The sequence below is a fragment of the Nicotiana tomentosiformis genome, chromosome 8 (genome assembly GCF_000390325.3).
Source record: "Nicotiana tomentosiformis chromosome 8, ASM39032v3, whole genome shotgun sequence".
Classification (NCBI taxonomy): Eukaryota; Viridiplantae; Streptophyta; class Magnoliopsida; order Solanales; family Solanaceae; genus Nicotiana; species Nicotiana tomentosiformis.
Window position 1 is genome coordinate 43110633 of NC_090819.1, and position 21756 is coordinate 43132388.

General features: G+C 35.4%; 2 protein-coding genes across 3 annotated transcripts; one reads left to right on the plus strand and one right to left on the minus strand.

The window, feature by feature from the left end:
- Nucleotides 1-4658: 4658 nt before the first annotated feature.
- Nucleotides 4659-10986, plus strand: LOC104090287 (protein NRT1/ PTR FAMILY 7.3). 2 transcript variants are annotated; one of them, XR_011410294.1, is made up of 6 exons: nucleotides 4659-4773; nucleotides 5070-5184; nucleotides 8459-8676; nucleotides 8764-9317; nucleotides 9388-10671; nucleotides 10767-10986. XR_011410294.1 is itself a non-coding variant. In XM_009595354.4 (5 exons), exons 1-5 carry the CDS (start codon nucleotides 4747-4749, stop codon nucleotides 10238-10240), a joined length of 1767 nt encoding a protein of 588 aa, XP_009593649.1. In that variant the 5' UTR covers nucleotides 4659-4746; the 3' UTR covers nucleotides 10241-10986. The 2 variants fall into 2 exon arrangements, 1 of the variants encoding a protein (XP_009593649.1); XM_009595354.4 differs by having other exon boundaries at nucleotides 9388-10986.
- LOC104090286 (pyruvate kinase isozyme G, chloroplastic) lies at nucleotides 10852-20048 on the minus strand. The gene is made up of 12 exons (XM_009595352.4): nucleotides 19624-20048; nucleotides 18157-18408; nucleotides 16649-16814; nucleotides 15694-15828; nucleotides 15482-15592; nucleotides 15254-15342; nucleotides 14087-14149; nucleotides 12842-13017; nucleotides 12350-12452; nucleotides 12026-12174; nucleotides 11311-11419; nucleotides 10852-11202 (listed from the first exon to the last, which is right to left on the minus strand). Exons 1-12 carry the CDS (start codon nucleotides 19846-19848, stop codon nucleotides 11089-11091), a joined length of 1692 nt encoding a protein of 563 aa, XP_009593647.1. The 5' UTR covers nucleotides 19849-20048; the 3' UTR covers nucleotides 10852-11088.
- Between the last annotated feature and the right edge of the window lie 1708 nt (nucleotides 20049-21756).

Below are 21756 nucleotides of genomic sequence, written 5' to 3' on the forward strand. Positions count from 1 at the left end.
AATGAGCCTTATATCGAAAGATAGATGTTCAAAGTATGGTTTGCATATTAAAATGTTGTGGCTCTGAGTCGTGTTTTAGATGAGAACTAGTATACTAATTGTGTGAGAAAATTTCAATATTCTTAAGACTTGAAATTGCTCATATGTGTGCCTAAAGTCTAGATTGGAAATGTATTATTTTTGATAACCTATAAAGGTGGTTGAAAATGAAATAAGTGAATTGGGATATAAAGTGTGGCCAATGTGCAAGAGTGAAAGTTATACTTATGGCCAATGGTGCCAATAAAATGAAATGATGTGAGAAAGGTTATGAAATGAGCCTCGACTCAAATGTTTTAAAATAACTTCGAAAATAGAATTTCCTAAAAGATTTCGTACTCAAGTCATTCCATAAGTGGATATTTTAACAAATACTAAGCTTTGTGAGTATTTCCAATGTGTTTTGCGTTCTTACATATTCGTGAGTGAAAATTGTGTATTATCCTTTTCGGGAAAAAGTATTTCAAGAATAAATGGTGTGATACTTGTTGATGATTTTAACTTGCACATCAATTGCCAATTATATTACTCCATTTCTCGGAAAGAAATCTATTGTGCTTAAATTGTTCATTTCTAATGAACTTAAAGTTGTGATTTCCGGAATACTATATGTATGTTGATATTTATGATGATGATACATGAGAGGGAAGAAATGAAAGTGTGGAATATCAAATATGGCCATCGTGCCTTGAATAAAGAATCTTGTGAATGGCCAAAAGAGTCAAGGAAATATTGTCGTTGTGAATGACTAAAAATACTAGAGGAGATCTATACAATGTGAAAGATGATGAGGTAAATATATTTACACCTATGTTATTTTTGTGAATTATTCTTCTTATTTAGGATGAGATTGATATGATAAAATTATTCCTCTTAATTGAAATTGAGATTTTGGTTGATGTCTTCAAATAAGACAGCCTAGCCGATCGGGTCGTGATCGGACTCCGTGCTAAACTTACGGTGGTATTGGTAATGATAGTAATTGGGGTTGATGTCTCTAATGAGATGTCCTAGCCGGTCGGGTCGTGATCGGACTCCGTACTAAATTTACGGTAGTATTGATATTAACAATAATTATGGTTGATTCTCTAATGAGATAGCCTAGCCGATCGGGTCGTGATCGGACTCCGTATTAAATTTACGGTGGTATTGATATTGACAGTTATTGTGGTTGATTCTCTAATGAGATATCCTAGCCGATCGGGTCGTGATCGGACTCCGTACTAAATTTACGGTGGTATTGATATTGACAGTAATTGTGGTTGATTCTCTAATAAGATAGCCTAGCTGATCGGATCGTGATCGGACTCCGTACTAAATTTACGGTGGTATTGGAATTGATAGTAATTGTGGTTGATTCTCTAATGAGATAGACTAGCCGATCGGGTCGTGATCGGACTCTGTGCTAAAAGTACGGTAGCATTGGTATTGTGAACACTAGTATTGTGAACATTGGTATTGTGAACACTATTATTGTGAACATTGGTATTGTGAATATTGGTATTGTGAACAATGGTATATCGGTGCTAATGATCTCCCAACCAAAAATTGTATATGAAGTCCATATTTTAAAAATTATTATGTTTTAACGGGACATTTGGATATTGTGAATTTTGACTTGCTGTTTCTATGTGTTGCCTTTTCTTATATGGGCAATATATTTTGAAAGAGAATTTTTAGCTATACATACTAGTGCTATTCGACAGTACTAACGTCCCTTTTGTCGGGGGCGCTGTATCTTTAATGGATGCAGGTGGTTCTACAGCAGGTGTCATTGATCAGTGATAGCAGTACACTCTTTTCAGCTAATTTGGTGAGCCCCACTTTATTTTGGGGTCATGTATTTGTTTTTCATGTACTGTATTTTGAGGTATAGTCGGGGCCTTGTTGCCGGCATTTCCATATTACTCTTCTATTGTACTTAGAGACTCCGTAGACAGGTTGTGGGTTGTGGTTGATGTTGGGAACTGAACTAGATATGTTGGTATTTGGAAATAATATTTTTCATTAATTCTATAAAGTCGTAATATTTTGAAAATTATGAAGGAAGCTGCTAATGGGAATGAAAAAGGAAGTTGTTAATGAAATCTTTTTAGTGTTTGATTAATGGAGTACATCTCCTATTATTTCATGAATGAGTTTGGGTAGAATAAAATCTAACAGGCTTTCTCAGCCGGGTTTACTCGGTTGAGCGCCGGTCGCGCTCTCCGAGTTTGGGGCGTGACAAAATCCTTGCATAATCAGACGCAAACAGTAAAACTTGCGCAAAACACTTAAGCAGGAAAGAACGCAAAGAATAAAACTTGCATAAATGTTCAAACAAAAGAACGTAGAAAAACTCATGCAATTCTTGAGCAAAAGGTATTTTTATTTACAATAAATATGACAAAACGACACAACTACAGAAGTTGGGAAAAGAAATTAAAAGTTAAGCTGCTGCATCTCCGGAACCCGGAGGAAGAGAAGCATCTGCGCCCCCAGGCGAAGTGGGTAGATCCGCTGTCGGTTCGATATCTATACCCTCCTTGCAAGCCTATATCCTCACCTACTCACAATAACTATATTGAAAGCCTCTTTGTAATAACTCTATTACAAAGCTAACCACTTGATTAACTCTAGTCAAAATAACCACACGGTTTATGGTTTACAAGATGTCCTACGAAATGCTTCTAAAAAGCTGAGTAGGAATTACAAGTGAATAACATGAACAAAGACACAACAATACTAAAGGACACACGATGTAATCGATGATGGGATCTGGTCCTTTGTTATGTTGCTGTTTTGTTCTTCATTGTCTTTGGGAGAATGAAGGCAGTTACACACTTGAGAGTAATTAATATTTAGGTTTTGCAAGTGTGTTGAATCTCTTGCCTCATGTTGGTAATATATAAGTGAGGTCATCAAAGATAATGTAAGGGAGTGTCCGGTACATAGCATGCTTCAACAGTGTTGATGCACTGTTGCGTGTGGAGTGCAACAACTTTAACAGTTGTTAGAGTTGACTTGTACTGTAATCGGAGGAACTGATCTCTATATGTTCCCTCTGTTATTCCCTTATCTGATTTCATTGAGACTTGTACAAGACATTTGACTTGTTGCTCTGAACGTAGATGAACCAATTGTATCAGGTTCCCTATCTGGTTCTCTGACGTTTGTTAAATCATCAAAATAAAAGACACATAATTAACTTATCAAATGTTCTATACAAATTTTCTATCTATTCTCTACCTTTCTTACTCTCTCTTCTGGTATGTTGTGCACTTACTCGAATCTTGCATTCTTGGTTTATCTGCTCACACACTGTAGCAGGGCATGGTATTCTCTGATTCCACAAAGCTTCATTTCTGGCTTTCGATATTCTATATACCAATGCTGCCAAAATTGCCAAAGTAAACTTTCTACATATTTTCCCTTTGATCTTCCTTGTTATTTTCTTCCAAATTACATGTACTTCAGTTATAATCACTCTAATTCCTAGGATTACCAGGCAAGTCTTCGAGAAATAGCAATTGAAGAACAGATGGGATATTATTTCAGTATTCCCACCACACAATTAGTAATTAAGTTGTAAGATCTTAGGTTTAAATATCCACAATACTTCAAAGCGGAAGTAAAAGGAAAGAAAAGACTAAGTGGGCGTTTGGACATAAGAATTGTAAAATTCCAAAATAGGAGAAAATATTTTTTAAGTGAAAATGGTATTTGAAATTTAGAGTTGTGTTTGGACATGAATATAATTTTGGATTGTTTTTGAAGTTTTGCGAGTGATTTGAGTGAAAATTTTTAAAAACAGCTTTTTGGAGTTTTTTAAATTTTTGAAAATTTTCAAAATGCATCTTCAAGTGAAAATTAGAAATTTTATAAACAAACGTTGATTTCGAAAATAAATAAAATTTATTGAAAAAAAGAAAAAAATTTAGTATGTCCAAACGGACTCTTAATTATGCATGATGCTTAATTATTTAAAGCATCCAATTTTAAAGGTAAGTTCCACTTTTAAACTTAGGTTGTCAAGTCTTTCAACAAAGCATTAAAATGAATGTTTCATGTGTCAAAATCAAAGCAATTTGAGAGACAAGACGGACATAGTAAGGGACCCTCAATATTAGGTTTCATGTATGGTACTTATATCACCATCAAAATTAAGCTCACTCCCAAAAAACAAATTAAGCTCACTCCTATGTGTTAATAATATTTACATATTCAAGTCACTTATTTCACTTATTTAATAATTACGGGTAAATTTATTATTAAATATTTTGTGTAATTGATAAAATAATAAATAATATCACAAAATTTGTTTTTTTTTTTAATTCATCCCCAAGAACTCTTTACTTTGTTCTCTTGGTGATTTGAACCCGCAACTTTAGAGTTTGAAGTGGATGATGCTTATTACTTGAGTAATTCTTTCTTATTTGCTATCACAATTTAATTTTTTTTTTGACAGTATAAAAGAATCTTTATAATTATTAGTATATACAATTTAAATCCTTATGAAAATTGGGTCATATTACTACCATTAGATCTCTCTCATTTGGCTTTTTCCTCCAATGATCTCCACCGTCCAGTTACTAATTAAGTCTCTCAAACCTCTATAAATACAAATTACTCACTTTCATTTACACTCAACCTCCTTGTTTGCTTTCTTCATTTCCACCATCAAAACACTCACTTGTCCCCTTTCCCATAAATTTGAAGTCATCATCAATGGCTTGCTTGGAACTCTCCAAAGAGGTAATTTTTTACTCATCATCTACTTACTTTCTTTCTCTTGATCAAGAGTATTAATTAGTTATAAAATCAAGAATTAACGTTAATTAGCTCTCTTCCTTATTCCTAGTGCCAACCATTCACCTATCTTTTTAATTCTCTATAAGACACAAAGTAAAGTAACAAGAATTAAAAAGCATTAGATTTCTATCTTTATAATCTTCTCATGCAAAGAGAACACATTTTCCTTTTCTATTATAGTATATTTTTTCAAGAAAGTGAAAGAGAATGATCACCTAGCGTATTTCACTAATCATCAGGTGAAGCTGAAAGGAGAAGAAGAAGAGTGCACTAATGATGGAACTGTTGATTTTCATGGAATGCCTGCAATCAGAGGAAAAACTGGGACATGGAAGGCTGGAATTATACTTCTCTGTAAGCTTTTTCTTCTTTTACACAAAAACAACAGTTTTATCTTGAGTAATATATGGAAAAAGAAGGAAGAAAAACTGATATTACACTCTGCTTATCTTTCTTTTATATTTTATATATATAGCGTTTCCCACCTTATAAAATTTTAAGATTATGTCACACTTTGTATATAGTATTAATTTCTCTGACTTCACTGACTTATTTTTAATTTTTCCCTTTGTTTATTACTTGGCGTGTGGAAAAGGTGGTCTTCTTAGAGTTGCCAACTTCTTCAAGATTTATTTTTCTTTTCTATTTTAGTGTAAACAAATAAAAGTTTTAAATAAAGGTTGATCACTCTGGGAAATTGTGAGTTAATAAATGAAGCCAGCTATCATATGCAAGGAAACTGGAATATGACAAAAGTTCAAAAGTGCAAAGTCGACACGTGTCACAAGAGGGTTCTCTCATTTTGACAGCTAGATATATACGTATATAAACTTGTACGTATTATGGGCTTGGGTTTGGTTGGGGGAGGGGGTTGAGAGAGATCAGAGAAAAAACTTCCAGTTTCTCTGTACTTTTGTGATATGAATTTGGCAGTAATAGCAAAAACTCTGTGGAAGAAGAGAGAGAGAAAAAAGGAGGGGGTGTGACAAAAGCATGCATGCAGTAATAGAAAAGACTTTTCTGACACGTAAATATATTCATGCGATTCTAGGTGCCACGTCATATAATGACAAAATTTTGTTCTTGGTGCCCCCCCATATTATTGACCAGGATTTGCTTATCCTAATTTTTGTTTTTGTGTGTGTTTTCATTTTTTCCAAAATAATTATTTGATCAGATGGATTGTATTCAGAGATCATGATTGTAAGTTTGTTTGCTATGAGATATTGAGGATGGATGTGTCGAGGGATGTAGGATGATAAGTTTTATGAATTTCACAAAAGTTGAAGGAAACCAAAATGGAAATGCATATATATATATATATATATATATATATATATAACAAGATGCGGTATAAATTAAGTTTGGTGTCAACTTACTACAACTATGTAAGCTGCAGGAGAAAAACACATGGTATGCGTGGATATAGAATTCGGATTCTATTCGATCTTATGCATTAATTGGCCTAATAGAAGGATGACATATTATAAATTGAAAGGCGCGTGTATGAATATCAGTGTTCTGTTTTATGATTGGTCATTGGCCTAGTACATAGAAGGATGACGTATTAAAAGTCTGAAAGGTGTATCGGCAAATGTAAGTGTTCTTATCACGTTTTATGATTGGTCATTGGCGTAGTACGTACAAGAATGACGTATTAAAGGTAGAAAGGCATATCAGTGTTCTTATCACATTTCTTGATTGGTCATACCTTCGTTAATTGAGAATGTAGTGACAAGTCCGGAAGGGAGGATTTTTGCATGCCTTGATTGGTCATTCTACTATTAGGAGAAGAAGAAGGAAAACATGTCGAATGGAGCATGGAAAGATTTATTGCATATAAACAATAATAACAACAACAACAACAAAATTAAAGTCATTATGCATGCCTTAATTATAAGGGTGCTTTATTTTGTTAGAAAAAATAAGATGACAAATAGGTTACATAAGATCTATCAAGGCAAAATAATTAATGATTGGAGTTCTTCTCATGCACAAAATTGGCAAAAAGGGCATAGTGTTGGCAAGTTTTGACATTAGGGCATAGTGTATTGGTAAGTTTTGACATTAGGACATAGTGTTGGCAAGTTTTGACATTTGAGTGCTTGCTTAGGTAGTGGCTTGGTTTAAAGAGGAAGCAAAATTATTTTATTTCTTTCCACAACATGGCATAGAAAAAGATCACCTTCCACTATTGAGCGGTCTAAGGGGTCGTTTGGTAGGATATATTAGGGAAAATAATACGTGTATTAGCTTTGTTATTATTAATCTCTTGTGTGGTACTCCCTCTGGTCCACTTTAACTAATTTTTTGGTTGTTTTCACACATTTTAAAAAATTCATCTTTTAGCTTTAATTAACAATGTAATTGACCATATTAACCTTAATTTGTTCATTGGAAATACAACAAATACTCCTATGCTCTTTATTCCATGGGCAACTTTGAAAAAAAGAAGTTAATTCTTTCTAGATATTTGAAAAAATCAAATATTGTGGACCACAAAAAAAAAGTCAAAAAATCACTTAAAGTGGACCGGAGGGAGTAATATTTTTCAACTTATGATAACTAATATTTGTATTAGTTATACACCATATTCAGTACTATTCTTATACATAGTGTTTCATGGCATTAGCAATACCATAATTTTTAATACATAGATAAGCATGTATAAAGACAAAATTGCGCTTTCAAAACCATTAATACACCAAATCAAACAATCGATAAGAAATAATCTCAGCATAACTAATCACAGCATTACTAATCCCAAATTACTAATACACCATATTCAGTACTATTCTTATACCCCACCAAACGACCCCTGAATGCTATAGGAATATCCGTATGTCATGGTTAACTACCTTTGTAAGTGTTAACTACCTTTGTAGGTGCACAATTGTCACTAATTGCAACTATAAATCTAAAACAGTAAAACGCATTGTGAATATCACTTTGACAAGAATTGATTGGAAAGGAAAGAAATGATAGGTCTATTGAAGTGACCAAATTATCAAACCTAGTAGAAATACTTTGCCACAACTTGTGGTGGTCTTTCCATCTTACTTGAGAGGCTAAAGTTGAAAGTTCTCCACATTTTCACAACTGTGTCTTGACATTGATTGATTGATTGATTTACCGATTTAGTCACTAAACCCCACTATACATATTTAGGAGACTTCATGTAACATCCATATAACCAAATTGATTGATTCAACTATCTCATATACGGACGCTCTATTAATTATCTTATGGAGAGGCTAAAGTTGAAAGTTGAAAGTTGTCTACATTCTGCAAGTGTGTCTTGTTATAGATTGATCGATTTACCGAGTTAGCCATGCTAAATCCCAATAATTTAACATCCATATAACTAAAATTACTTGATTCAACTATCTCATAGACTGATGCTCTTTTATCTTACTTTACTTGAGAGGCTAAAGTTGAGCCTTGGTCTTGATCATTGATTGATTTACCTAGTTAGCTACATAATCGCACTATGTATGTAGGAGAATAGGAGAATGTAAACAGATTGATTGATTCAACTATCTTATAAACGAATGTCCTATCATTGAGCAATAAAATGGATCACCTAAATTTCTATATCTGATTTTGTTTTCCCTGTGATTTTATTCAGTAAATCAAGGTTTAGCTACTCTTGCCTTTTTTGGTGTTGGGGTGAATTTGGTGTTGTTCCTGACAAGAGTGATGCAAGAAAACAATGCTGAGGCTGCTAATAGTGTGAGCAAATGGACTGGCACTGTGTACATCTTCTCTCTTGTTGGTGCTTTTCTTAGTGACTCTTACTGGGGAAGATTCAAAAGTTGTGCCATTTTTCAGGTCATCTATGTGATTGTAAGTATCCATCTATGTGATAATATCTATCCTAAGTTTTATGTTCATACTTGTCAGTCTTGCTCTTAATGATGCACTTGTTAACAGGGATTAGTACTATTATCACTGGCGTCTCAACTTTATTTGCTCAAACCGAAAGGTTGTGGGGATCGAACAACTCTATGTGGAGCGCATTCAACGGTGGAGATTAGTCTATTCTACATCTCTGTGTACATGATTGGTCTAGGATATGGAGGCTACCAACCTAACATTGCTACCTTTGGAGCTGATCAGTTCGATGAGCATGATCCAAGAGAGAAACAATCCAAACAGGCCTTCTTCAGCTACTTCTACTTGGCCCTGAACCTTGGTTCACTTTTTTCTAACACCATTTTAGACTACTTTGAGGATGACGGGATGTGGGCTCTTGGTTTTTGGGCATCTGCTGCGTCTGCTTTTGCTGCGTTGTTGCTCTTTCTTGGAGGCACCCTCAAGTATAGGCAATTTAGGTCTAGTGGCAACCCTATAACCAGGTTTTCCCAAGTTATAATCGCTGCATCCAACAAGTGGGGAGTAGAGATTCCAGAGAATGAAGATGCAGCATTATATGACGAGAGCTCCACAACTGCTGCTAGAAAAATGCTCCACACCCAAGGTTTCAAGTGAGTTAAAACTACTAATTTGTGGCCGTGTATTAATTTGAGATACTCTAATTGATCTTATTAAACATAGGTTTTTGGATAAAGCAGCTTTGATCACATCCAATGAGAAGCAGAGCAATCGCAACCCATGGCGCCTCTGCCCAATTTCACAAGTTGAAGAGGTGAAATGTATCTTGAGGCTGCTGCCAATTTGGCTATGTACTATAATTTATTCTGTAGTTTTCACACAAATGGCCTCAATCTTCGTCGAACAAGGTGACGCAATGAAAAGTACAATCGGGAAATTCAGGATACCAGCAGCAAGTATGTCTAGCTTTGACATCGTGAGTGTAGCAGTTGTAATATTCCTCTACCGCCGAGTCCTTGATCCTTTTGTGAAAAAGATAAAGAAGCACAAGGGCGAGGCTGTAGGGATAACTCAACGTCAACGGATGGGTATTGGACTTGTCATAGCTGTGATGGCAATGCTATCAGCAGGAATTGTGGAGTGCTACAGGCTCAAGTATGCTAGAAAAGACCAAGGCTCAAGCTCTCTAAGTATCTTATGGCAAATTCCTCAATACTCTCTGATAGGAGCTTCAGAAGTGTTCATGTACGTAGGCCAATTGGAGTTTTTCAATGAACAAGCACCGGATGGACTCAAAAGCTTCGGAAGTGCACTGTGCATGACATCGATATCACTAGGAAACTACGTCAGCAGCTTACTCGTGAGCGTAGTGATGAAAATTTCTACAACTGACAACATGTCTGGATGGATCCCAGCAAATCTTAATAAGGGTCATCTGGACAGGTTTTACTTTCTCTTAGCTGCCTTGACAATCTTAGATTTAGTTGCTTACATAGCCTGTGCTAAGTGGTACAAGGCTATAAAGCATGGTGAAATGATTCAACAACTTAAGGAAGAGGACAAATGTAAAGTCTAATAATTGTCATACTTTTAGGCGTATGTTGCCAGAACTAAATAAATAAGAGGAAGAACTACGCCTCCTCAACTCTTTCTACAGATGGAGAGTTATGGATTGGTTTTAGTGCTAGTAACTTTGTTGGCTCTGTCATATTAGTTGTAGAATTAACTAACATTTTGTTGGTTCCGTCATATTAGTTGTACAAGCATTTGGGAGTTCAATAGCAAAATGAGTTGAATTTCCAATATTTCGCAGGTTGTTGTGACATTCTCCATCCCCCAATTCGATAAGTCAGGGTCAGAACAACCAGTATCCATCTTAAAAGCACAAATTGCATTGATATGGACAAGTGTAACATTAACCAGTTTTTACATCAAGAAAAATTTCAATAGCCAACGAGTTCTGAGGAACAGTCAAGAATTCAGCTTTTGGAATAAAAATTAACCATCGTACAGAGGAACCGTGTCAATATAAAACCTTTAAATAGTTCTGTTTTGCTTTGCCTGTGATCCTGATGAATTGTTTTTGAGTTCTGATGCACCAGGACATATCCAAAAGGGAACTGTGATAAAGACAACTGCACACATGGCTAAAGCAGATAAATAAATTTCCAATGATGCTACACGCAGTTAACAAAACTTAAGCTTCCATCTGCCAGAAAGTTCATATAATACAACAATGCCAATTACAGAAACATCTGTGTCTAGAATTGAAGTTTTAAGAAGACTTCTCCAGTTTCATCAAATAAGGAACAACTTAAGAAGGGGGGGAAAAAAGGCAACTGTATACAAGAAACTTTGAAAAACTGTATCCTAGATGTTTACCACTCGACGTGATTACACAAAAATAAATGGTTGCTACACGTATCAACTTTGGACCTTACGGACTTGTATATGGTGAGTAGAATGTCTTCGCCAGATTGGTTGTGCTCCACTTTGGACAAGAGTGACATATTGCCCATCCTTCACTAAGCTTTTGCTCTACAGGATGCAGGAAACAAAAAGATTACCCTTGTGTACATGGAGCACCCCCGAACAAGAAATGCTGAGGGAAATACAGCATTAAAAAGAAAAGGAATGATCACTAACCAACAAAAGCTTGATAGCTCGAGAAAAGGTCTCCTCTGCGTCACTTGAAAACTTCATATATATAGGCACGACACCATGATACAGAGCAAGACGCTGCTTCACCCTTTCACTGGCACAAAAAGATAAATGCACGCCCCGTGTCAACACATACATATATAAATGTACATAAAACAATACACACAGATGAGTATATGAGAGAGAGAGAGAGAGAGAGATGAGAAATTCACATGGTAGACAAGAACAAGATTAAGAATCTCCATCAAGATTTCTTGACCTCCCATGTTGAAAATACTGACCCCCCCCCCCCCCAAATATTTTGTTCCAATTATGAACTTTTTCTTCAGAGATCGTCTTCTCAACATGTCAAACAGAGTTGCAAACTCCAAAATAAAACAGGGGACATGGCAGAGAACAGCCTGATTATAGGCACAGTCAAAAGCTTTGGAACTATTTCAGAATGGGGAAGTAAATAAACACAAGTTTACTTAAGGTAAATTAATCAATAAGATCCTAAGATTGTCAAGAAAATAATTAAAAACCAACTAACTTCCACAAAGACAAGTCTCAAAATTTAAGTACTGAAAACTTCCTTCAACATTTAAACAGTGTGAAATGATTCGAATCACCTTGAGATACAATAATATTAGTGATCTCATTGAAATATATCAAGATACAATATTAATAAAGGTAATAGCACTTCTTTAAGGGGACTTACTTGTTTGTGAAGGCAAAAACTGTTGATGAAGGCCGATTATGACTTAAAATTATTGCCATGGACCCAGTTCTTGTGAAGACAATGATGGGAGTGCTAAGGGTATTAGCCATTGAAGAAGAGTGGAAGGCAAACATTTCACCCATATGGCTCTGCAAAATATAGTGAATAGATTAAGCATTTTACTTAACAATTAAAGATCAATGTGGTTTTCTGGTTGGACAATATGGGAAATAAAAAATCTGGCTAGCTGAAAAGAATTGACTTCATAGCACAAAAATAGATAAAGATCCAATATTACATATTATACATACACCGCATATGTACCTTATAGGCGGCAGATTGACTAGGAGAACTAGTGCTTTTCTGTAGGCTAGACTCAGTCCTTAATGCCACAATATGCATCACCTTAACTGCCTTCAGTGGATACCTAATGCATTTATGGAAATAGATGGTACAATATTTACAAAATGAATAACACATAGTATAACAAATGGAAACGCAAAGTAAAGAAAAAAATTCTCATTGCAAACTCAAGTGAGAATACATCATGACAATTTGATAACTCCAGAATTAGCCAAGGAGGAAAAAGAAAACGGAGTGGCATAAGAAAGGGAATACTAGAAAAGAACATAACCATGAGGATCTGGCCATCCATAATAGAAAAATAGTCAATGCAGAGATATAAAAACAAATATGCATGCAGAGAAACCTGATATCAATTTAAGCAAATAGTAGAAAAGCAGTCATAGAAACCAAGACAGATAGCGGAAAATAGGGAAGGCATGTGGAATAGTCTGTGTCTAGAACAACACTAACTTCCCATGGGCGGTTTCGCCTGAAAGCATTACAGCATCAGCGCCTTCACGTACTGCAATGGAAATGTCTGAGACTTCTGCCCTTGTTGGGGTTGGGTGATCAATCATGCTTTCGAGCATGTTCGTCGCTACTATTACAGCTTTTTGCATGCTCCGACACCTTCTAATAATGTCTTCCTGTAGATACATGCAATAGCAATTTTAGTTCTCACTAAGTTCCTAAAGTAAGATACGAAAGGTTTGGAGAGGTAGGAATATCTCCAATAGAAAAGATCATTGACTGTGGCTATAAGGAATGCAGTTCAGTGGTCTGTAAATCCTGTTTCAGTAATTCTACCACTTAAAATTGATTTTAACAAAGAAAAATAAAATTGATTATGTTAAGAAATAGAAACAATGACTTCCTAAACTTGCAAACATTTTTCTGTTGGTTTCTTCCAATTACATCAGAAATAGAATAATCATTCCCTTGCGACCAAAATTGACGATAAGTCACTAACCTTTGACAAGAGTATGATAACACCACACAACACCCAAGTTAGGAAAAGAGGCATAAAAGGTATTTGGAAAGTAAACTGTGGTCTGACTGAAAGAATGAAAAAAGAGTCTTGTTGAACAATTGTTCTGCTATATTTGCGATGGGGTTTGGTTGCTGCAGACGCATCCCGGTGGGGTTGTTAACAGGCTGTATAAAACATGACAGGGTTGTTTCGATGGGCATTACAGCTGTATCGGAGAAAAAGGTAGACAAAAGTGATGCGCAGAAATAGTTCAAACGTAACTGGAAACTCCACAACTCAGTTAGTCAACTAACATGAATATATTTCATAAGCGGCAGTGCAGTGTTTCTCCACTTGAATTACTAGGAGTTTTGATCGCAAACCTATGCAATTGTGCAACATATTAAAACAGTCTAGTTCAGTTGCCAGGGGAATATATCTTTTGAACATGCTGGTTAACCTGCCATGGGAATATAGTAACACAAAAATTGTGAAATTCAACATTAATGCTAAACAAATATATTCACCCATTACCCGCATCTCTTCTATAGATTAGTTTTATCACATAAATTTGGCAACCCAAATTAACCAAGATGGTGTGGTTAGTGATGAAAATTGGAACGTATAAGCTTTTTCTAGGAAGAGATGGTATTCTAAAGATCCCACCCTCTCCGTTCTTAATAACAGAGGTAGTAAGCTATTAAAAGGATCATGAAAGAAGCTCTATGCATCAGCATTGAAATTACCTGAAGCAATGGGACTTCCTCAATTGGAAGCTCAGCCCCAAGATCACCACGGGCCACCATTGCCTATCAACAGTTGCATAACATAAGAAAAATATCCAAGAAGATGTTAAAGTAATTGCTATTATCAGTTAAAAGATCAAATTTCTGTAATAGGAGTACTTTGGCTTAGACGGGCAGCTTGATATTGCTAAATTAAACAACTGCTTCACCAGTAGAATTGTCAATAAGCTTTGAGACACCACCCATTAGTACGAAGAGCGTTCTGGGGAAGCAACAAGAACTACACAAGAAGATTGACCATCCCTTCTTCATAAGACTACAACTATATTTTTACAGCTTTCCTACGTCTCCTATTAATAATTTCTACTGCAGCCAAAAACTTCCAAAACACGCGTATTCCAAGAAAGCAAATCAGAAGTCAAGTGTTGCTATTAAAAAGTCCTACAAAGTTTCCAGGAAAGATTCCTGATAGGCATCCATCGAAAACCTTACAGCCAAGATATTGCCTAGATGTATAAAATACTATGGAGAAGGATTGATGACAATCTAAGGCTTCTCGCAGCCTTCAACAGCCAAACTAGTTAAAATAAGGAATGCCGAAGCTTTTGAAAGCTAGTACTGTCACTTGTTTCTTCTCCTTTTCTTCTGCTTCCTTCCATCCAAATGAAGCTCAACAGTTCCACATGAACCTTTCATATACTGTTCATCATAGCATGAAGCAATCCTTTTCTCATTGTACATGGTTTACTGTTCTGATGGGATGTGGATGTCTAAGGAAGAAAAAGATTAAAACGCTCAGAATTTTTAGTGCGCAAGTCTGTCGAATGTTTAACTTCACTTTTTTTCGGGTTTACATAATTCTAGCAAGTTGATTATCATAGAGTGACTACTGATGCACCCTATTGTATGTGTTCTTTGCTCCTCACATTTCTGTAAAAGGGCTCACCATATCTTGAGAATTCATTTTAATTTTCACCAACATCTTCACTGCATCATCCTTTACTCGATAAATAAAAGCAAGACACCATTGATACTGCTATTTTTTTCTTTACGGAGCCTTACCCTACACACACGCATACACACACACACACACTAACATAGCAAAAATAGCATGAGTGATTACTGAAGTAAATTAATTAGACAACATTTTCAAAAGATTGAACTAACCCCATCAGAAGCGGAAATGATCGAGTGGAGATTTGGAATAGAGTCTGCACTTTCAATCTTTACAATAACATGAATATCTACATTACAGCCTGCAGAATAGCTCTTCCAACTTAAACAAACAGACATTAACCATGAAAAGCTATGACAAGGTTGCATCCCTATAAACATAATAGGCAGAAGATCTTATCCCAAACAAAAAAAAAACATAATGGGTAGCAGACACTTTACTTTTCAGGTAATCTTTCAATTCATGGACCACCTTAGCATCCTTCACAAAAGAAACGGCGTAGAAGTCGACTTGATTGTCCACACCAAACTTAATATCATCCCAGTCTTTCTCTGTATAAGTTACAAAAAAAATCAAGCTAACACGTGATCTTAGAAGAACAACTGAGTAAGCAAAATATTGTAGGGAGGTAGGGGTCCAGAAATTGAATAACCTGTTATTGAAGGCAGGGTGGCACTTTTTCCTCTTACATTTAGATGCCGTCTCGATTTCAGTTCTCCTCCATCAATAACTTCACATTTCACTATATCGCTGGCTTTCGATTTCACAGCTAATGACATCATCCCACCTGGATGAAGCAGAGCACGTATTTGATATTTTATGGGTCTAAAAGTTTTTTTCCAAGAGACAGAAAAAATTGATAGCAAATCTGGATCCAAAGACTACTCTTCTCATTATTGAATTTACGTTTGAGATGAAAATAATCAGAAAATGATATTTAGTCTTGGAAGAATTATTCACAATTACATAATCAAATTCCAATAGTGTGCTCCAACTAGTTAATAAACTAAGAAACAACTCACTGTAGTAAAATAGTATAAATCATTACTCATTACAGAAAAGTAATATTTTGAATATAATTAGTTGTAGGTTGTTACTCATTAACACTTACTATAAAATAAATAAGTACCATATCTCATGAACACAAAAATGACAATATTGTTATCAACCATAGAGTAGAAAAGCAAGATTTGAAGAGAAAAATATGGAGAACTGACTAGTGAAGACTAAGAAAAGTTAAGACATGAAAACTTTCATATGAAAGGTTCCATTTGAAACTCTCCTCATGGTGTTCTCAGTCAAAGAATATGAGATATTAAGACTCCATTCAAGTTGCAATGTTCTAAACTTCTGATTCGTGATCAATGAATAGAGATTTTGAAAAAAAAAATAGAGCTATTGAGGAGACAAGGGCTAACTAAGGAATTTGGGAGGGGGGCCTACAAGGCGAACTGCTCACGGTGAGACAAGTGCCTTCCCCGTTCACCCAAAGGCGTTTTTTAAAGTTTCTCATCCTGAAGCAAGTCCCAGTTTTGCCTTTTTAGAACATTGTTTGTGCTATAGCTTTGTTTTAGCTAAGCAAAATGAATTAAAAGAAATTCAATTACCATCAACGAGTAGTATGTCTCCGGCCTCCACATCATTTATGAAATCATCATAATTTACACTAACGGTGTCTTCTGTGCTGACTCCTCTTTTAATGGTAAAGTTGAATTCTTGACCCTCCTTAAGGAGAATTGGTTTGGGCACATCTCCACTTCTCACCTCAGGTCCCTACAAGATATATCACAGGCAACCAAAGAATATAATGGAAGGAGCTTGTTAGCATAGTGCCTGTTTATACTAGAACTTATATCTCATCTTACAGTAAATAAACAATTTATTTTCAACATCGAATGACAGGTTTCATCTTCATAGTAAAACAAAGGTCAAGCATGAGAAAAAACACATGGTACAACATGGTTATGCACATTGTAAATGGCGACTGATAATTGTTATCCACGATGCAGTAACTTGTTCATAGAACAACAAGAAACATTAGGCATTTTTTACAATTGAAGATGAAAATAACAAGCAACAGAAGATGGATCTCAACAGAAGACCCCACTTGTGGGAAACTACTAGGTTTGTTGTTGTTGTTGTTGGTCTATAAAAAGTACCCAAAGCCATAAAGCAAAAGCTCAGTTCAACGACTCTCATATCAGTTGAAAATAATTAAATTGCCACACCCATTTACAAAATTGTGAATCCCAAAACCAAACGAACAGAACAGCAGCATACAAGTTCCACATGCACCCAAAAGTTTGAAGTCTATTTTCTGGTGATGCTAGTGATAAGTGGTAGCTACAATGACTAGAAATGGACAGGATTGTCCAGTGTCCAATCTGTTCTCTTTGATAGAATAAGAAAAATAATATTAAGGAACATGTCCGGCAGGCCTCAGCATACACAGAATAGATCACCTGAAAAACAGTTTTACCATCTAATCATCCCAGACTTAGTTTATAAAGGAAAGGAGCCCAAGTTTTTGTTTGATATATGAAAAGGATGTTTTGTCCCTTCACCTTCATTACTCTACCACCACCACCACCACCATCCCCCCCCCCCCCAATACCCTTCTCACAGTGTTCCCAAGGATTAGCAAAATCGAAATGGTGAAATTTTTTGGTCATCTCAATGGGTCAAAAGCCAATGAAGCTACACATATTTTCTTATGATATTGACACTCCAAACAATAGAAAAAGGAAGGTCAATTGAATACCCAAAAAGTGCTGGACACAAGTAGACCACTCCAACCGGCAAAATATTAGACCTATCATATTAATATTCTTTCCTTTTTACAACGGTAGTCACTGGGCCAGCTTCCGAGTACTTGTTATCATCCACCAACACAACTACTGGGTAATTCTGCCCAATAAAGCTGAGCTTATAGGAAGAAATCACCTAGTGATGTTTGTCTCTACCAAGATTTGAACCTGATCTCCAAGGTTTGCACCCACTTTATTGATCACTAGGTCACATCCTCGGGTGCTTCGACCAATGCTATTACTGTCTCAAACATACATTTTAAACAGAAACTATTAATTGCAGCTATAAAGCTAATAATAAGCATTACCTTAGTGTCCAACATTATTGCTATAACCTTGTCCTCAAATTGAGCATTGTATTCTTTAACAAGGTCAATCGTTCTCTGATGCGATGCGTGGTCTCCATGTGACATATTCAGACGGGCCACGTTCATTCCAGCCTCTGCCAATTTCCATATCATCTCCCGTGAGCTTGTGGAGGGACCAATGGTGCAAACTATCTTGGTTTTTCTTGGAGAGTTCAGATACACACTTTCTTGCCCCAGACTGTAACCACTGGACTGAACCACAGAAGGGACAAAATTATCATAACTTGCTTTTAAGGACAAATAACACATTAGAATGTTCAAAGTATATATTTACTGTTACAGGAAACAAATGGTGCTCATTTTGCTCAAATTAAAAAACATCTATTAAACTTGAAAACATTCGAAAAGGCATGCACAAAGTGTCAGAGGTACTAAGCTCTTCACTAGAAGGAAATGGTTTGAATTTCTTTGCTCTCTTTTCATATGTTCCTCTTTTTGCCCTTCTCTGAGATATCTAGAAAAAAATGCACCATGAGGCAACATGGTTTGCAATTCTTCCAATTAAATTCAGCATCAACAGTTCATATGGGAGTCTAGTGATACTTTAACAAGATTCCGTCAGATTCTCAAGACCTTCAGAAATTATTATTAATGGCTCAATGACGTAATCCTGCTTTTGGAGATACTACTACGACGGAATACATGCAATGAATCACAATGTAAAGCAAACTCATGGAGACCACTCTGCATTTGGAGGATCTTTATATTTGCTTTCAGATAAATCACAAGCATAGGACCAGTTCATGAATGAAAGTCAAGTGTAATAAATAAGCTAACAGAGTACACTAGACTAGCACCAATTGCTAGATAATCTAGAGGAATTCACATCCCTCCATTTACTTAAAAGTTTAGCTAGAGTAAAATTAAGGGGATGCATTTTCTCAAGAATGACTTTCATTCCTGCCAATTAAAATTCACATACTTCCGCATCTATTCTATTGCACTTGGTTTAGAGGGTCAGCCTTGACCAGTGGCGGAGCTATGTATGGTGAAGGGGGTTCAACTGAATCCCCTTCGCTGGTTGTACTGCATATATAGGTTTAAAAAATAGTTTTATATATATCCCCTTTATATAAAGAAAACTTTTTAGTGTAATGGTTTCTGAATCCGCTTGTTAGAATTTTAGGCTCCACCACTAGCGTTGACGTTGCTTCTTTGGTGAACTGTAGGAAAGAGTAGGAGGCACGGAAACAGCCTCCTGGTTCAAATGCAAGATAAATGCTCCATAAGATATACGCCGCCCTCCCCTGTCCTGCACTAGCCGGGAAGTATTTCATGCAAGGGGGCAACTTTAACAAACGGCAAAGGGGAGAACTATAGTGCTTCACATGTAAAATAGAAAGAATAAGGAATAAACAAAAGTCCAGGTCATTAATCATTCGTCAATAAAGAGCTGAAGAAACTTACAGATGGTACATTGAAATTAACATAATTGGCATAAACATTGTTATTAACGCCATGAATATGCTCAGGTGATTGAACGGCCATGATTTGATTCCAAGTATTCACTCGTTTCCTGTGACGAGAATCGGAGAAGAACAAATCACCGACGTTCTTGGCCGAGGAAAGGCGATCCAATGACGCTGGTTTAGCCGTGGCGTGTAGTCCTGTAGGTAGATTCATTGTCGCCATAGAAGAAGTAACAGAAGAAGTAGAAGATGAAGAATAGAAGAAAGAGAGAGAGAGAGAGAGAAAGATATAGAGTTGGTAGCTACGGATAAAACGAGAAGAAAAAACTCTGAGAAAGTGTGTGTATGTGTGAGGAAGAAAGTGAGAAAAACAAAGAGACGTTGAGTTCCGAAGAGAGCGGCTGCCTGCAGAGGCTCAGAGGATTTTGAGACTGTTGGTGAGTAAGACATTTTCTAATTTCTTCTCTTCTGCCCTACTGTCCCACCAAACTCGCGCTTCTCCCACACACCGCACGTTTGCTCAACTCTCCACTATTTTTTTTTTTTACCAGCTAATATATATATAAAAGTATTTATCTATATCTATATTATTATAAAAGCACGAATAATTTATGTTAAATATTGAACGACTAAAATATACTCGAAATATTGATTAACCTTTATGCCCTTAAATATTTATATAATTTAAGAATCTAATTGTAAATTACTTAATGATGAAATTCTTTTTCAATTTAAACTATACATATGTTGGCCCTACAAATTTGATCCTACTTGAATTAGAAAGGCACGTCCATAATTTTCTCTCTTTTTTATTTACGTAAGATGCTACATATGCATATAATCAAGTAGCATGGATGGAGTTTTAACCTCTTTTTGTATTTCGTGATTTATTTCATTTTTATCCTTGTAATATTTGATTGATTTGGCAAAAGTTCTTAATTTTTATTTATTGTTGGAGATTATCTAGCTATTGAAAAATTTCTGTCTTTGCTTGAAGAACAATAATTTTAGTTATTTTTTTAAATTTCTCTCCCTATCTAACACACAGTGCAAGATAAGCATAACTATATTTGATTATTTGCATCACACAACATATTTAATTAGCAATGATGCTAAACCAATAATAAACAATATCGTTGTTTCTTTTTTCCCAGAGGCTAACCAAGAAAAGATTTTTCGATTCCTTCTGTAGGAACAATGCCAAATATATTTTACTATCGATCTCTAATTCTTATTTTCTATCAATAAATATTATCGTTTAATGGCAATTGAACTCAACTTCGGTCTAAATTATTAAACTTATCTGCCAACTTATCTCAACCTTCACTTGCCAAAATATTCAAATTTCAACACCAGGATTGCAAATCACAATATCCAATCAAGAAGTGCAAACATTTTGAGATTGAAGGGGACAAGAAAAAGAAAAAGAAAAAGAAAAGGGGAACCTCTCTTACTAAATAGCATGTGCAGCAAAATGCAATTTTATTTTTTTTTGTATTTTTACGCTATTTTGATAATATGGCTATTTGGGATTATATGTTGCTCACGAGAGTCTCTTTCTGAATAGATATATGATTAAACTTTTGTGCATTATTGTTATAGAGATTAAATGAACATCTAATGTTTTTGTCATTTTGTTGTTGTCCGACAAAAATTGAGCCATTATATGCTGAAATAAGAAGGAAAAAAGTTAAACAAAAAACGTAAAGCTTTGACTAATCATAGATTATTCATCTTCAGCCTAAAAGCTTACATAGAACCAATTATTTAGAATTCGAAGGTCCTTACATGCAGTAGAGTTATGGAGTTTTATATCTTTTTAAAAAATAAATTATCCCCTCGAATAAGTAATAGATGAGTTTTTCATGTACAAGAGACTTATTATATGTAAGTCTTTCCGGAATTTATAGTAAAAACAACTAAAGAGACATACTTCTATCTTTACTAGTCTTTCTAAAAATCAGTCGTATTCGGCCGAGAACAAAGATAAAAAGGATACAAAAATAACGAACTATACCAAGTAAGGGAGCAAGCACATGCCTTCTGGCATTAATTTCATGAATGAAAGCAAATTAAAATTTATGCAGTTAGATTTCTACTACTTCAATTTTTATGTCATAGTTCAACTAAA

Bases quoted from the DNA above. Each gene is read 5' to 3' on its own strand.
- LOC104090287 (XM_009595354.4), top strand. From the start codon at position 4,747: ATGGCTTGCTTGGAACTCTCCAAAGAG. The intron at 5,185-8,458 runs GTAAGCTTTTTC...GATTTTATTCAG, and splicing joins GGCTGGAATTATACTTCTCT to TAAATCAAGGTTTAGCTACT. The intron at 9,318-9,387 runs GTGAGTTAAAAC...TATTAAACATAG, and splicing joins CTCCACACCCAAGGTTTCAA to GTTTTTGGATAAAGCAGCTT.
- LOC104090286 (XM_009595352.4), bottom strand. From the start codon at position 19,848: ATGGCGACAATGAATCTACCTACAGGACTACACGCCACGGCTAAACCA. The intron at 15,593-15,693 runs GTTATTCAATTT...TAACTTATACAG, and splicing joins CACCCTGCCTTCAATAACAG to AGAAAGACTGGGATGATATT. The intron at 14,150-15,253 runs GTTAGTTCAATC...AACTGTTGATAG, and splicing joins TCATTTCCGCTTCTGATGGG to GCAATGGTGGCCCGTGGTGA.